This window comes from Rhamphochromis sp. 'chilingali' (genome assembly GCF_963969265.1).
Source record: "Rhamphochromis sp. 'chilingali' genome assembly, chromosome: 4".
NCBI lineage: Eukaryota > Metazoa > Chordata > Actinopteri > Cichliformes > Cichlidae > Rhamphochromis > Rhamphochromis sp. 'chilingali'.
The window spans coordinates 30,104,509-30,121,670 of NC_137948.1; the positions used below are offsets into that span (position 1 = coordinate 30,104,509).

The following is a 17,162-nucleotide window of genomic DNA, read 5'->3' on the forward strand; positions in this document are numbered from 1 at the left end:
CCACCACTGATAGGTGTGTATAGGCTTTTTTGGGCGGGGTGCTGAGAGAGAACAAAAAACAATGCCTCCACTACTTTCGATTGCACAAAGACCCCCTCTTGTTGCGTTTACACCTGCCCTGTTGTCTTTTTCCACGTGTTCCAGCCATTTCCACAGTTCCTCCCCTTCTGCTCCAAATATCTCCTCTCATTGGTGTAGCTTCCTGTCACTCAGCTGGGGTAGGTCTTTGAAAAGGGCCCGCCCACCTGTCCGCTTGACAGTTCGTTACTGACGTCACCGAATCCGTCCCATCACGGAAATATGGAGTAGTGACAGGAGATGTTACGCTGCGTTTGTTATGGCTTTAAAGCGGCACTTCGAGCTTTGAATGTTCGTTTTTAGTGGCTGTCCGCATGGATTTAGCGATGTTAAACGCCCGAGGTTAACTTACGAACAGTGGCTGGCAGGCGCTGGAAATGGAAAGAGACTTCGACCTCTGTTTTTAGTTCAGTACCGTCAGTTGTTCGTTTATTAAAAGCCATGAAACAAAGTGTTTTAGGGGTCATGGGGGCTGTGGGGCGCCTGATCCTGTCTCTTCTCCTGCTGTCGTTGGAAGGCAAGCTGGTTCAGGTAAACTTTGAGTTGTGTGGCGCTTTCTGCTTCTCTTGTTGTGAACACTGTTTCTGTGTTTCTATTTATGCCTAACGGAACTCCCAAATGGCATGTGTGTCTATTTCAGGCTCTAGCAAAGTTGCGGTGATATGATGGGACTTTTAACGTCTTTAGCTAGCTAGCTAGCTAGCTAGCTAGCTCACTCGTCAGAAGAAAGTTAATTGTGTGTGTGTGTGTGTGTGTGTGTGGGGGGGGGTGGAAGAGAGAGAGAGTCAGCTTAGTTTGCCTGCTTCACTTGTACCTCTGCTTCAGGTTTACTCTCCTGCTAATGTATAAATATGGGAGAGGTGGACTCTCAGACACAGTCGAAGGAAACTTATCTCGACTTAAAGTGATTTAACTTTAATCTTAACATAAACTAAACTTAAAGGCAGTCAAGTCCCCACTTTGGTTAAACAACTGTATCTGCCCACAGCGTGAGTAATACAAATACACTTAGGTTAACACCCCTCGGCATATGGTGTCGAGTTTTGGAGGGCAGGGCAAATAAGGATATCCTGCTAAATCAGGAACACAGTGCACTTATTGAGTAGAAACTCACTGTAGGCCATTACAATCAACCCCCCACCCCCCAGTGGTGGACCTGACACACACACACACACACGCGCGCTATGCTGAAATCTTCGACACATGACACGACTGACCTCAATGTCAGACAGCTGTTCTAAAGTGTGTGTGTGTGTGTGTGTGTGTGTGTCTCTAATTTCTTCTGGCGACCCTTCAGGTTGGTGGGGTCAGATCAGTCACCCTTCCAGAGTCCCTCCTGTTTGTCTCCACTCTGGACGGTAGTCTGCATGCTGTCTCCAAACAGACAGGAGACATCAAATGGACTTTAAGAGAAGGTCTGTACACAAGGAGTCAGTACTGTTTACTCTGTTGTATTTAATTATTTTTTTTAAAAACATACATCATGAAGTTGCTCTTCTAATTCTTTCAGACCCCATTATTCAAGTTCCTGTCTACCTCACAGAGTAAGTAACATAGAGACACACAGACATGGGGCCCTGAGTACCACTACTCAGAATAATAGCTTAACTTTCCTTAAAGTGTCCGTTTTCCATTTTTGTGCTTTTAGACTTATCTCAGGAAGAGTGAGCCACAAGCCTTATCATCTAAATGCATAAACAGTTTACATAACTGTGGAAATTCTTCATCAAGTCTTGTGATTGCCTTTAAGCAAAGCATGGATCACACCAGAAAATCCTGTTTTAATAATAAACTCCAAACCTTAGTTTAAGACAAAGCTGATATAATTAAGTTTGAATCATATATTGATAGGGCAGCACGGTGGTGTGATGGTGCCCTTTCTGTGTGGAGTTTGCATGTTCTCCCCGTGTCTGTGGGGGTTGCTCCCACAGTCCCAAGACATGCAGTTAGGGGGGTTAGGTTAACTGGTGATTCCATATTGCCCATTTCTATAAGGAAGTTGTGTTATTGTTGTATAGATTGTATAGATGTTCTCTTTTTTTTTTGATAGTGATTCATTTCTAAATTTGTGCACATTTCATTTAGACCAGGTTTCCTCCCAGACCCCAATGATGGCAGTTTATATGTACTCGGTGGAAAGCACCAGGAAGGTTTGATGGTAAGGATGCTTGTTTGTGTTATATTTCTTATATTTAAAAAAAAAAAAAAATAGAACTTGTTTGATTTATTGTATTGATAAATCTGCAGAAACTGCCTTTTACCATCCCTGAGCTGGTACAGGCAGCTCCCTGCAGGAGCTCTGATGGGATACTCTATACAGGTCAGATTAGCACATTTTTGTTTTGTTTTTTTTTTTTTTACATTTTTTATCACCATGTGTGAAACAGACTGTCATAAAAGGAGACTCTGACCTACATCGCTGCTGTTCGTTAATAATCTTCGCAGGTAAAAAGCAGGATGTGTGGTTTGTGGTGGATCCTGAAACTGGTGAAAAGCAAACCAGTTTAACAACCTCCACCTCTGACTCCATCTGTCCCAACAGTCCCCTGCTCTACATTGGACGCACAGGTACGTCTGCACAGGTGGCTGCACCCGCTCGCGTGGCTGAGGGCTGAGGGTTGAAGGTTGATGGGCGTCACTGTTTGTTTTTCCCAGAATATGTTGTTACCATGTTTGATACAAAGACACAAGAGCTGCGATGGAACGCCACGTACAACGATTACTCTGCTCCACCTTACGACGAGAAGCAAGACTACAGTACGTCCCTGCACGCACAATCAGTTGCTGAGTGTGAATACAGTTGTTTTGCCAGGATTATTGTGACATTGCACAAATGTAACTCATGATTATCCATTATTGTGTATTTTGATACAGACTCTAGGTTATATTTTAAATGTAAACAGCTGGTTAAAATGATCCCAGACACTTCCAACACTAACCTGTTGCCTCTGGTTTCCTTATAGAAATGGCCCATCTTGTTTCCAGTGGTGATGGTCTTGTTGTGACAGTTGACAGAGAGTCAGGTAGGGGGAGGTGTGTGGTTTTATCCCTTTGTGAATATTTTAACATCTCATATGACTGATGTGTTCCTTAACAGTCATATTGAGGGTTTTAAGTCCCGTATTGTTGTTTTCCAGGTGATGTCCTTTGGAGTCAGAACTATGGGTCGCCAGTGATCGGCGTCTACCTGTACTCTGGAGACTCGCTGAGACACGCCCCCCACCTGTCCCTTGCAATGGAAACACTGCGTTTTCTCACATTCTCGTCTGCTGGCAACCAGGCAGATGCACACTCCACTTTGAAGTGGAGCTATCAGTTTGTGAAGGAGCAAGCCACTGCACAGACTCAACTTGTGTAAGAAGAATTGTGTTCACTGAAGAATAGAGGATTGTTTTGTTCAGTCTCTGAGTTCCTTATTGATTGTTATTCATGATGATCTAACGCAGGAAAGAGCGTATGATGTTTTAAATTGCTACACAGTCATGACTCTCATTTGATGCACAGTTAGGTTCATGAATATTTGGACAATGACTGAATTAAAATAACTCAGCTTTTATTTCCTTAAGGCCCACTCTCTATGTGGGAAAGCTGGACTCCCACCTCTATGCTTCGACTTCTCTTGTGCACCACGGAGTCTCATTAGTGGTGAGTTCAAATATATAATCAGTTTTAATATCCAAACATCAGCACCCACTTTCCTCTAATATCATCATCTGTAAACGCTAAACAGTGTATCCAGTCAGCTGATGATTGAGGTGATAATGGGGAAAGTCCACTCCTGACTCATCTGTGCTCTTTGTTGCCACGGCAGCCTCGGGGACTGACCCTGGCACGGATCGACGGTCCACTGACGGCTGAGGTGACGGTCAGAGAGAGGGGGGAGTGTGAGATCACACCATCCACCGATGTGCGCTATCCTCCGGGGAGCATAAACAGCCAGAAAAACCACTGGCTGCTTATAGGTAAACGTGTTCAAACACACAGACAGCTTTCTTTATTAAAAATAAATGAGTCCTTCAGACACTAATCAACAGAAATGACAACATTTGTATTAATGAAGTTATTGTCCAGAACTAGACAAATGGCTGCTGGTTTGTATTTCTGTGTATTTAAAAAAAAAAAAAAAAAAAAAAAAAAAAAAAGCTGACCTGAACATAACAATGACACCTCCTTGCAGAGAAAATTGCAGTGAAGAAAAACGAGTGAGCTGCAGGCTAACCTCACAGGCACAAACTCAGAAATAAGTGTTGACATAAATGACGTTTAAATCAATTAAAAATAATAATAAAATGAAGCATTTATCGATTCACAGAACGTAACATGAATTTGTGTGTTCATTTGCTTCTGTATTTATTTACCTTTCTGCTAATTCATCTATCCTTTACTCAAATAATTTGCATACTGCTTCAGTATGCAAATGAGTGGGCTGCTATCCAAAGAGTGCAATGGGGTCAGTCTTATGCATATTGTTTGGCTCACAAATGTAATGGCTGCCTCCACTTGTTAGATCGCTGTAGACCTAATTAATCTAGCCGAAAACAACACTGTTAGTAAGGAATGATTAATGAGGAAAATAACTAATTCAGTACAAATGTAAACAAATACACACCCATGTCAAAATGGAGATATTTATTTAGTGTATCATTTTCTAAGTTAGTGCATATATACTCTTGCTACATTAAATAATTATCTATTTAAGTATTTAAATATATTAAAAATGATATTCACATAAGCAGTGGAGCATTAAGATTAATATCCTTTTTCTTTATTTTTCATGGTAAGAGTTCTGGTGTAGGAGCAAAGTCTTTGATTTATGCATCAAACCCCCCCCCCCCCCCCCCCCCCCCCCAAACAAAACAAACAAGCAACAAAACGACAAAATCCCACAAAAAACTTGTGCAGATGTAAATGTATTTGATCTGTGTTTTGCTGCTTCAGGTCACCATGAGCTCCCCCCAGTAGCCCACACAACCATGTTGAGAGATTTTCCCACCACCCTGCAGCATTCTGGTGAGGCGGTCATCCCCCCTCGATCTTCTGCCTCCACTGCCTCCCCGTTGTCCCCTGCCTCCCACTACCATCAGCGCTATGTGAGTCACAACTTAAAATAAAATTAAAAAAAAAAAAAAAAAAGTATCCTCATCATCTAATTTTTTTTTTTTTTTTTTTTTTTTTTTTTTTTTTTTCTCTTTCTTGTGTATCTCAGTTTCAAACATTAGCTGGCAGACATAGTGACGCTAAGGCTAACCAAGGAGGGGCTGATGGGAAGACATCAGGACAGGATCAGAGGTCAGCCACCGTGCTGCCTCTCTATGTGACTCAGGACCGTCTGACTCTGGCTGTCGTGACTCTGCTGCTGGGAGGATGGCTCGCCTTCATGTTCACATATCCCATCGTGAGTTTTTGCTTCTTTTTTTTCTTTTTTTTTTTTTAAAGAATTAAATGAGGTGATCACTAACCCTCCTTTCTAATCAATAATATGCAGTATCACCCATATAAGCTTATGAGCATGCCTTAGTATGAACATGAGAAATGGGAGTAAACCGCTGCTCATTAATAAAGTCATTACATGTTTTAGAAAGAAAAGCAAACTACAAAGGTGAGAATTTATGGTTTTGTCTGGGTTTCTGACAAAGGTGCTCTGATTTAATGGTGGCAGGTGGGATGCCCCTGTAAGTGACCTGTGATTGTCATTAAATCCAAAACAGTGTGATGGAAAAATTCCTGCTGCTCCCAGTTTTCCTCCACCCACCTTGTTCCTCTACTTAAGTTAGAAAGCTGTGTTCCTATTCCAGCATGTCATTCATTAACCCTTAGAGAACAGAGATCATTGTTTCATCTTCAGCTGTTGTTTACTCATGCGGGCTTGGTAATGAATGGTGACAGTACAAGCGAGAGATGAAGAGCGTTTCCACTCTGTTTGAAAAACCGAGGGCTGTAATGCTTTTTAAAATGCAGCCTCTTTTGTGTCTGCGTCTCATTTTTTGGGCTGTTGAAGCTCCCCTCAGCAGCACTTGGAATAGAAACAAATATGCTTTCTGGACGGGTTTCAGCCAGATACAGTAACTAAGCCTCAGGCTGTTATCGTGTCACGCCACATATCATGAACAGGACATTCAGTTATTGCAGCAGGTTATTTGCTCAATGCCACTGCGTGATAGACAAATCATATTTACAGCAAAGCTTATCCTCACAGCTTCAGTAGCACCTTCCTGCATATATATGCATTTCCTAAGTATTGTTTTTGCAGAGTTTAATAGGCTACAGAGTGTATGTGATTAGCAAAGAAAAAAGTATATTCCCCACTTAATCTAATAAATCATAGTTTGAAACAGCGATTATGGAACAAACTGCAGATAAAGTGCACATTTATTTGTCTTGTTTTTGTTTTTAAGCTTCTTTTAATTGGCTTATGTGGAGTTTCCACACTACTGAGACTGAATCGCAGTTGCCATGTTTTTGAGTGTGTGTGGACAGTTTACTAATCTTATATTTTCAGTACTGACCTTTTGAACTCAACCTTCTTGTTTGATGTGTTGTATATCGATATGTGTCTCTCCAGCGTGCAGCTCAGCAGTTGAAAGCTCAAAGACAGCTGGAGGAAGCCTTTGAGTCTCGTCTCCAGCGCATGCAGACAAATACGCAGGCACAAACCTTGGTTTCTTCAGACCCACCTCCTTCTACTGATGCAAACATCTCAAGCGGTGTGTAACTTAAAAACCAAGTTCTCTATCGCTCTGTGCTTGTGAGTGCAGTGATGGTGATGAGAAATGAAGAATTAATAAAACCTGTCATTATTGAGGCCCAGATTAACCTGGGCTTAGTATAAGTTTTAATACCTGCAAGAGTGTTATTCAGACTGCATATCTACACCTAGACCCGTTGCCTGCATCTACAGAAGCTCCACCTAGTCCTCACAGTCGCAGCAGCAGCAACACATCGCATGGAGATAAAAATGGCAAGAATGGACACAAACCCACAGCAGGTGAAACGCAGCATATTTGGCAAATTTGCCTCAAGATGCTTTTGGGTATAAAAACTCAACAGAAAGCATTACTGGGGGGGAATCACTGTTGCTCCTTCACCTTAAAGATGAGCTACATTTAGTTTTCCTTTATTTTTTTTCTATTTCTCAGAAGAAAACAGTGAGGAGGTGCACGTGGGTAAAATCTGCTTCAGTCCCTCTGAGGTGCTTGGACACGGCTCTGCAGGAACATTTGTCTTCAGGTACGATATGTTTGTAAGCAGAAAACTGTATCAGTGGATTTTCATGATTTTAAGCAAAAGAGAAAACTTGTATCATATTTTTGTCAAGAATTCTTAAGCATCTAAAACGTAGCACGCTGTTTTCAGTGCCCATCACAAACAGCACTAATTCTCTGTATGTTTTCCTCATGATTACGATATTAATCATTATCCTTAATAAGGATGAGGACGACACCTCCTCTGCACCCAAAATGATGAGTTTTTACACTTCAGTGTATGTCAATAAAGACATGGTTTGATGACCATTAGGATAGTTTTCTTATTTTATTTTTCTGAGGGTAGCTGCTTAGGCAGAGACAATCCTCACTAACCTGCATGCATCAATACAGAAACGCTCCAATCAGGAAACAAAGGTTTCAAGGGTTACTCCTGGTAGGCTGTGAACGGGTAAAGAGTTAAAAACTAGAGAGGGAAGAAATGGATGTTTATCTGATTGTGTTTTTTGACTTTACTAAGGTCTATACTATAGCTAGTGGTGTGACTGGATGTGAATAGGAACTCATTCAAAGCTAAGGTGACCACAGGTTGAAAAACTTGACTCATGTCTTTGAAAATATTACAAGCACCAAAATATAGAGCACACAGATGTTAGTATTTCGTACTCCTACTCTCTATAACAGCAAAACATCGAAATCTTTTTGAACAACACACATGCACATAATCATGTTATGGGGATTTTAGGGGTAAATTTGACGACCGCCTCGTTGCCGTGAAGCGAATTCTGCCAGAGTGTTTCGAGGTGGCAGAGCGAGAGGTGCAGCTCCTGCGAGAGTCCGACACGCACCCCAACGTCATCCGATACTTCTGCACAGAGCGAGACCACCTCTTCACCTACATCGCCATCGAGTTGTGCACCGCAACTCTGCAACAGGTTGGCGCTACAGTGGACTGTCACTGAGATCTCCGCTTTGACTGTTAATTGAATTATCTCTAAGACATTTGTTTTGTCTGTATTCACTGCAGTATGTGGAAGATCCGTCCTCCTTTCCTGAGCTGAGTCCTATAACTCTGCTGGAACAGACCATGTGTGGCCTCTCACATCTCCACTCACTCAATATAGGTCTGAGACACACACACACACACACACACACACACACACACACACACACACACACGTATATTTACATACACTATTACTTACCTTTCCTCCATCCTTTATCCGTCTAGTCCATCGTGACCTGAAGCCTAGAAACATCCTGCTTTCTGGGCCGAGCGCACTGGGTCAGGTCCGAGCTCTCATCTCGGATTTTGGGCTCTGTAAGAAGATTCCCGACGGTCGGAGCAGCTTCTCTTTGCGTTCTGGAATACCAGGAACTGAAGGGTGGATAGCTCCTGAAGTGCTGCGAGACAACCCTGAAAATAAACCGGTAGGCTGCAAACATCTTTATAAAAACTGCTAAACTCTTCTCAATAATAAGCCAGGTTGGTCTTTAGAGTGAGAAGTACTTCATTGGCCTGTTGGTAAAGGTGTTTCTCGTCTCATCTTTCCAGACAGCAGCCGTGGACGTGTTTTCAGCAGGCTGTGTGTTTTACTACGTAATCAGCAGGGGGCAGCACCCCTTTGGCGATGCACTGAGAAGACAGGTCAACATCCTGTCAGGAGAGTATTCGCTCTCACACTTTATGGAGGATTTACATGGTGAGTGTCTTTCACTCGTGCCTCTCTCCTTAGTAGGTCCTATGATGTGAAAATGGAAAACTGTCCATGCTTTCATACGTGAGCACCGTTTAGCCACCAGACTTTGAACCGGTTCATCAGTTCAAAGATGCTTTTGGCTGCAGTTTTTCCAGTTACCTGCGTGAAATTGATGCTTTGATTGGCCTCTTTTGTAAACTGTGCTCAGATCACATCACATGTTACTAACTGGAAAACATTTATATTTGCTGGTCTTATTAGATGATGTCATCGCACAGGATCTGATAGAGCAGATGATCAGTGCTGAGGTGGAGTCACGCCCCTCCACCGCCTGCGTGCTCAAACATCCGTTCTTCTGGAGCCCCGAGAAGCAGCTGCTATTTTTCCAGGTGTGTTGCCTCGGTTGCTCTGTAGTCACTCGTTTATAGCTGCATGTAGACATTGAAATCTAATAATAAAATGATTACTTTTATTATTTCTACTTTAAACGTTCTACTTTATTGATATTGAGATTTAGAGATGGGCTATGAAAAGATGTTGTGGTGAATTTATTTTTGTTTGCTTTGTGTTTGCAGATTCTGTGAGCAGTGTTATTTATTTATTATTTTTATGTCTATGTTTGTTTAAAGGATGTGAGTGACCGCATAGAGAAGGAGCCTGCAGACAGTCCAATTGTAGTCAGATTAGAAACTGCAGGAAGATTAGTCGTCCGAACCAACTGGAGGATGCACATCTCCGTGCCTCTGCAGACAGGTTTGCACACACAGACACAACCTCGTAGCTCTACATGCATGCTTAACATCTGTGCAGGACAATAAACCTGTAATGTTTTGTTTTTGTTTTTTTTCTTTTTTCTCCCCCCTCCTCCTCCATGGGCGCCCCAGACTTGAGGCGGTTCAGGACCTATAAAGGAAACTCGGTGAGAGACCTGCTGAGAGCCATGAGGAATAAGGTCAGCCAGCATTACAATCATTAGATTCATGCAGAATTATCTTCAACTTTTTATGTTTTTGACTTTTTTTGTTTTGTTTTTTGCATTTACATTACAGAAGCATCACTACCACGAGCTCCCACCAGAGGTGCAGGAGACTCTTGGTGAGCTGCCCGAAGGCTTCGTCGGGTACTTCACATCACGGTTTCCACGGTTACTGATGCACACACACGCTGCGCTGCAAATCTGTGCCCATGAAAGACTGTTTCACCCTTACTACCTACCCCCCAATGCCAAATAGCTTTCACAAGGCTATGCACTCCACATTTCATGTGCAGGGCCAAGTAAAAGAAATCCCTGACTGTACCCTGTTATTGCTTTTGTAAAGCCTGTGCTGTTCTTCAGGGGAAGTTGCAGCTGCTCTGAAAATATTTTTATAGAACTTGGTTGTTTTATAGATTAATTTTATTGTATTTTTTATTTCTTCCCTACTTAAAGAATGTATATATTTGTATTAATAATAGGATATGTTTTTAAACTAGATCTCAGTCAAATTACTTTTTTTTTTTTTTTTTTTTTTTTTTTTTTTTTTTTTTTTTTTTTTAAAAAGAGAATTGACTGGTCATAAGGTGCTGTGTTTATTTGTGTAGAAAATAACCTGCCCTTGTGCTACACAATGTACTTGCTCAAGTTAAAATCAAAGGTGAAAACACAGTGATGGCCGCTTTTATTGAACTGAAACCAAATGAAGTAAAATTATGATAAGTTATATTAACTACTGAAAATAGCCTCTCTGACAGTGGGGATAGTTTTACAGGTTGACAGAATCATGTAGACTGATGCATAATAACTCTGACATGATTAAAGAGTGTGCTGAAGAACTGCAGCAGATCTTGTCTTCATGTTGTCAGCGTAGAGGATAATAACTGGGTGTGCAAACGTTGTTGAAGCTGTAGGTAAAGCACACACCGCAGATACTGAGGTACACAGTTACACAAGGCTACACACTAATGTTCGTGCTGTGCTTTCTTTAACTGTTCTGGAGACAGTGCCGTACCTGCATAAGTGAAGGTAGTTATACAGCTCCACCCAGGCATGTTGCCCACTAAAGAGAATACAGTGAATATCACAGTCAGACATCACTGACACACTTCATACGTGGGTAAAGCTGTGAAAACTTGGAAGTTTATTTCTGGTAGAAGACTTGAGGCCACACATCTCGCATGCCCATCCCAGCAGGAGAAGAGGGGAGGCCCCAGATTGGGTGCTCAAGGCCAAAGGGTGAGAGTCCCAGCAGACCCGAAGCAACGGGCAGTTGACCGTGGTAGAGGCTGGCTAGCCTGGTACGAGTCAAAAACTGGTGCCCAAGAACCACCCAGCAGCCTCCCGATAAGAGGGAGGTCCAAGCCGCCTCCAGGGCACGGGCCAACAACCACACCAGAACGCACGCGCGCGCGCGCACACACACACGCACATATGTGCACAAAACACTCCGACCATTCGCTCATTCACTCACACCCACCCACTAATGACACACAGAGAGACATAAAGACACTTGCACACACATTGACCCCTGGTTTTATGCCAGGTACACCCATTTTTGTCTTCACGTTGAAGAAAAATTAATTTGTTCAAATCTAAGTTATTAAATCCTAACAGGAGCACTTGCAGCATTAAACTGTATACAGCACAGAGTGAGACATGGTGGAAAGCAAGACTTAAAGATGAAGAAGGTAAAGATTTTTTTTTTTTTTACACTTTGTTGAATAAGCAAAGACTCATTTCAGACATTTCCTTTTCTGATGTCAATTGTTTATCCTGGTGAGAAAATGTCATTCCTGTGCAGATGAATGTGCCAGAGAGGTACTTACCATTTGAAAATGTCAGTGGGTATAAAAAAAAAAAAAAAAAGACAACGGCAAAAAAAAACTACTAAACTGACTTTGCTTCATTTTTATGTATTATTTTTTATTATTTATTCAGAGTTACACAGTAAAAACAGAATCATTGAATCACAGTAAAAATGCTGCATTGCCTATTTTACTCCAGCAGAGGGAGACATGTGCCAAGCCCAGCGCTGATCATGTAAATGACTTTTCTTGGTAAAGGCTAGAAGTAAAGAGGAAGTCGCAGGCTTCTAAATTGCTGTCATACATTAAACAGAATTGTGATTGTAGGGCGATCGTGGCTCAAGAGTTGGGTGTTCGTCTTGTAATCGGCCGGTTGCCGGTTCGAGCCCCGGCTCGGACAGTCTCGGTCGTTGTGTCCTTGGGCAAGACACTTCACCTACCCCCTACTGGTGATGGCCAGAGGGGCCGATGGCGCGATATGGCAGCCTCGCCTCTGTCGCTTGCCTTCACCAGTGGTATTGTAAAGCGCTTTGAGGGGTCCCGAAAAGCGCTATATAAATGCAATCCATTATTATTATTATTATTATTAAAGTTATTAAGTAACAGATTAAAGCTGTGTACTTGTGTATATGCGGTCACCGTCCAAACATGTAAAACTGTTCTCTTGCGTTCGCTTTGGCCTGATTAACAATCTGCCCTCAAAAACACATCCCGTAGAGCAGATAAGATGTCAGACATCAGTTAATTCCACTGTCAGTGTGAACTTAAACAGAAGTGGTTTAATGATCTGAAAGCCTGGGGTGCAGCTATCTGTCATGACCAAATCATCAGCTAATGAACCACTCGTTCATACTTTATGCTCGTTTATCTCTGATTCAGTCGTTTGGTGTGTGTGTGTGTGTGTGTGGGTGTGGAGAAAAACAGAGGGAGTACCCGGCTCATTATTAAATATCAGAGTTCAGCTGTAGGTCCAATCAAAACAGCCTTAGGGAAACATCAGCTTAACCAAAGTCATGAGACCGAATTCACTGCGCTGCACACATGCAGCTGTATACACACTCGAACCCACAGTCACACACACTCGCACACAGATAACAGATAAATGTGCGTGATGGCTCTCAGGCCTGTGGATATTCGGGTAGGCAACAATTACGTTATGTTACAGAAAATTGCTGTAACAACAAACAGAAGTCCTCTTTTGATTTCTGTGAGGTGGTTTGTGGCTAAAAATGGTGTTTCTACATTATTCTTTATTTACTTTGGTTGCTAGAGGCAAAATAATAAAAATGGCTACAATCACCTTTTATCCATTGCATTAAAAAGCTTTGCATTATTTCCTGCCATTTTGTGTTTATTTTGGTTTGTTTTTGGCAGAGAAGTGAGTCGTTATTAGCAAGCTGCACATAAAGACTGGATGGCTGCAGTGCACCCATATAAATACCCATCTTAATTAGTGCTAACTATCATATAGATAATATGCAAGTATATAGAATATTCACTGTCCAAAACTGAATTAGGCACCTTACTAATACCTCTCTAATGCTTAACAGTGTGACATTATTATAATGTGCTACCCCAATTTTATATTTTCACTTTGAAATAAACTCCTCCTTTGGTTGAATTGAATTCAACTATAAGAATATCCTGCACAGGCCTGCTGGTGTTGACTATGGTGTAGAATTTAGCATTGATACTCTCTCTCACACTCACACACACACAGGCTACACATCAGACACAAACGTTGAAATGCAGTGCGAGGACGAAATGTCCTGTGCCTCTCAGCTTCTATAAACGAATGCTTCCTTATGTTTCAGAGACCACTGGGACATATTTTTCTGCTCCCTGCTTTTTCCTCTCATCTCCTTTGTACGACACCGCAGGAGGCTGGTTGGGTTTTCTGTGATCTGTGTGTGTGTGTGTGAGTTTGTGTGAGTTTGTGCTGTGGGGTGAAGAGGGGCAGGCGATCGAAACAGCCTGAGCGATGTCGTTCTGAGTCTCTCCATTTTGGGATCAGGACAGGAAGTGGGCTCAACAGAGGAAACATGACCTCCTCCCGCTTCTCCTCTCTCCCTCCCTCTATCCTCTTACTTTTCCCTGTATTCCCTCTTCCTCCCTTTGTCCCCCCCCTCCCCCCTTAGTCTGCGCCTACCCATTCACAAGGTCACTCCAGTGTTCTTTTGGAGCCGGGAGCTCTCGTATGGCTGTCACATTCATTTCTGCGGCGTGCCTGAGCGGACCTTAAATTACACTCTGCTTACTTCCTGTGTAAATAAATCTATGTTAACCAGTGATTTCTAAAACAACACTAAAACTCTGGTCTAGTTGTTTCTGGGCTCCCTCCCTCTCTCCTGAGACTTGGAGTCTGTTATGCAGCAGAGCTCCTCTGATTAAAAGCCAAAGCAAAGGTCAGACTCTGCTGGGTAACAGAGATATTGCCCGACTTCAGCTTTACTCTCATGCCCAGTGGTCTGATAGCTCTGGCTGATGAGTTTCATGTTACATTATGTGGGATGAGGGCCTACGGTTAGCCTAGGTTGTAGATCAGTGTGACATTGCTTATCAGGAGCTTCAACTCTCTGGCTTCGCAAGAGAGCTTCTCGTGTTCATAAATACTGATTAAACGGCCCCAGGACATTAGAAAAACATATTTGAATTTATTTCCCCCCGCGTTTCTCCTTCGGAGCTCAAAAACATTTCTTAAAAATCCTCACATCTATCTGCCCCCCCACCCCTCCTCCCTCAACTCCTCTCCACTAATCTTTCTACCACTCTTCACTTTCCAGCTCAGAGGGTCTCGACCTCTTGCTTTACCGCATACACACTCAAGCACACAAAAGACGGCCACACTGAGAAAATAAAGAAACAGCGTGTCAGCAAACGGCAGTGTATTTCACCACAGAGCACAGAGCCAAGGCACTGGAAAACAAAAAAACAAAGGCAGAAGACCTCCCTCTTTTCATCCCCCCCCACCAACCCTCCCGACCTTCATCCTGTTCGCCTTTCAGCGTCTGCATCTGTTTGTTTGTTTCATTGCCTTTTTCTTCCCCAGGCGTTTTCCTTTCTGCTCATTTTCTCTCGGACACATCCAGTGCAATGACGACAATTACAAAATTAAACAAAACAACAACAAAAAAAAAAAGTTAAGCGTGAGAGGAAAACAAGGTAGGTTAGCTAACAACACCAACAGAGCAGTTATAGTTACAGTGATACCGTTAGACAGAGTGCCGCTTGTATTTTACGATGTGCACACAGTATCAGTCACATACTTACAGTAATTAATGTACAGGATTTATCCACACAAACACAGTTTTAATACAGTATCAGAACGAGGCGAGAGTGGGAACGTTCCCGGTTTGACTCCTTTGCCTTCGAGGCAATGCAGACTTATTACTCGGGGTGGGAAGAGCAGCCCGGCTGTGTCCGACTGCTGCATACCGAAATGCAAATCAGGGGTTTTCACTTAACCTCACTTGATTGGAGGGAAAAAAGTAGTTTTTAAAAATGTACAAAGTATGAGGGATGCTCCTGTGAGCAGTTAACCACCATCAGAAATCAGTGCATAACGTTTGTTAAAACTGCAGATAAGCTACGTAACAGGACAGATTGTGACTGGTTGCATTCATAGTTAACCTGCTGGTTACTTGACTTATAATTTCACCTTTATACCTACATTACATGTCTGACACTGGAAAAACTTGCACTGAACGAAATATTTCTGCAGTTATCAGATTAACCCAATGCAGAAAAAAAATCCAGTCATTACATTCAAATCAATCAAATCAAGACATCTTGATGGACTGGGTAATATAAACTCTCTTGTGGCTTTTTCGGTTTTCGCTGTGCACCTCCTGCTGAACAAATATCTGACATTTCAGCTGCTAAATAGTCCACTATGTTCACAGGCTGGCTGCTATTTTTGTCCGGCTGCAGTTTAGCGTTCGGAAAGAAGTGTAGTGTGGTTGGTTTTTAGGACTTTTTTGGGATGGAAACAAGGCCATGAGTGGTGAGAGTGAACCAAACAAGTAACGTTGGAGACTCTAAAACCAAAACAATGAGCTCAAGGACACTATGAAACTTCATATAAAGCTGGAGGGAACTTTAGAGGAGCACGGCGATACACATATTTGTATATATATGCATAGAAATTGTCTGAAGGTCAACAGGCACCAAAAATGCTCTGGTTTCCATTTGCAGTCAAGAACGTCTGACAGATGAACAAGAGGAACACATTTGACGATGTGCAATTTGGAAAAAAACATCTGCCATCACCTGATTTTTAAAAAACCCCCCAAAAAAACTGCATTCATAAACAATCGGCAATCAATGGAACAGGAAGTCTTAGATCAGACTTACGCTGGACACAGCCGAGGGTTTTCAGATGATGACCAATGATCTGTGAATTTGTTACCTTGAGCCGTTCTTTCCCTTTCATATACGCAGCATTGACCAAAGCTTTTTGAAAATATTGGAACATCTTTAGTGAAATTGTTTTGATTGCAAAATTTAAGTATGTTGTATTTTTAAAAATTAAAATCCGAGTTTTTTTTTTCTTGTTTTCAATGCAGCAGACATTTAAATAAATGATCTCTAGCCGTCGCTTATCACTGAACTTGTATTTCTGACAGTAATCAAATATTTGGATTTGAAGGCAGCACTTCTTTCTGGCAGCTTCCTGTTTTCCTTACACGGCCAACTATTTTGGTCAGGATACTTTCTAGGAACTCATTAGGAAATCACAGACTAGCCAGTCACCAGAACGTGTTTAAACTCGCTTCCCTGTGATGATTTTTTTAAAAAAAAGTCTGGCTTGTGTAAGTCACTTGTCATTGTCTCAGTGTTTTTGCTAGGAAGGCTTCCCACCCCGACTGCTACAAGTCCAAAATGGCTACAAGAAACACGGGGATAAGGTCATCTGCAGTTCAATCTCTTCATTTTCTGCTGTTCCCGGCACGTTTACAGGACAAAGGGAACAGGAACAAGCAGTGTAACCAGAAGCCAAAGCTTTTTTGTAGATTTTTTAAAATACTTTTTACTATATTTCTTTTTATACTGCCTCAGGTCAAGTCTAGGCTATTGTGGTGCATCTACTGGGATGCTATGGAAATCACAGAAGGGAGAGAAAAGCTCGGGAAAGGTGTATGGATTCATACGAAACCAGGAGCTGCGTGCACTTGTCAGAGCTTAGATGAGACTCTAATTTGACCGTCTACTTCTGAGGAGAAGAACAATGTGTCTATTGTGCCGAGAAGGAGTGGGATTAGAAGAATAAGACTTGTTATCTGCAGCTGTTGATCTCTCGAACAATGGCAGGAACAAGAGAATTAACACAAGACGAGGAAAGAAAAGACGGGGCAGGAGAGGACGAGCGGTGTAGCGCAGCTCAGTCTCACTCCTCTGCTGA

General features: G+C 42.2%; 1 protein-coding gene across 2 annotated transcripts; it reads left to right on the forward strand.

Annotated features, from left to right (window-relative positions):
• Nucleotides 1-258: 258 nt before the first annotated feature.
• On the forward strand, nucleotides 259-10,497 carry ern2 (endoplasmic reticulum to nucleus signaling 2). 2 transcript variants are annotated; one of them, XM_080881378.1, is made up of 24 exons: nucleotides 260-609; nucleotides 1,376-1,493; nucleotides 1,589-1,622; nucleotides 2,164-2,236; nucleotides 2,326-2,398; nucleotides 2,524-2,646; nucleotides 2,734-2,835; nucleotides 3,042-3,101; nucleotides 3,216-3,432; nucleotides 3,645-3,723; nucleotides 3,890-4,040; nucleotides 5,017-5,168; nucleotides 5,285-5,473; nucleotides 6,641-6,782; nucleotides 6,956-7,063; nucleotides 7,215-7,305; nucleotides 8,026-8,215; nucleotides 8,308-8,404; nucleotides 8,512-8,711; nucleotides 8,836-8,983; nucleotides 9,242-9,369; nucleotides 9,610-9,733; nucleotides 9,865-9,932; nucleotides 10,030-10,497. In XM_080881378.1, the coding sequence occupies exons 1-24, from the start codon at nucleotides 520-522 to the stop codon at nucleotides 10,210-10,212; spliced, it is 2,940 nt and encodes a 979-aa protein (XP_080737504.1). In that variant the 5' UTR covers nucleotides 260-519; the 3' UTR covers nucleotides 10,213-10,497. The 2 variants fall into 2 exon arrangements, 1 of the variants encoding a protein (XP_080737504.1); XR_013971535.1 differs by lacking the exons at nucleotides 9,865-9,932; nucleotides 10,030-10,497 and having other exon boundaries at nucleotides 259-609; nucleotides 9,259-9,369; nucleotides 9,610-9,698.
• The last annotated feature ends 6,665 nt before the right edge of the window (nucleotides 10,498-17,162 follow it).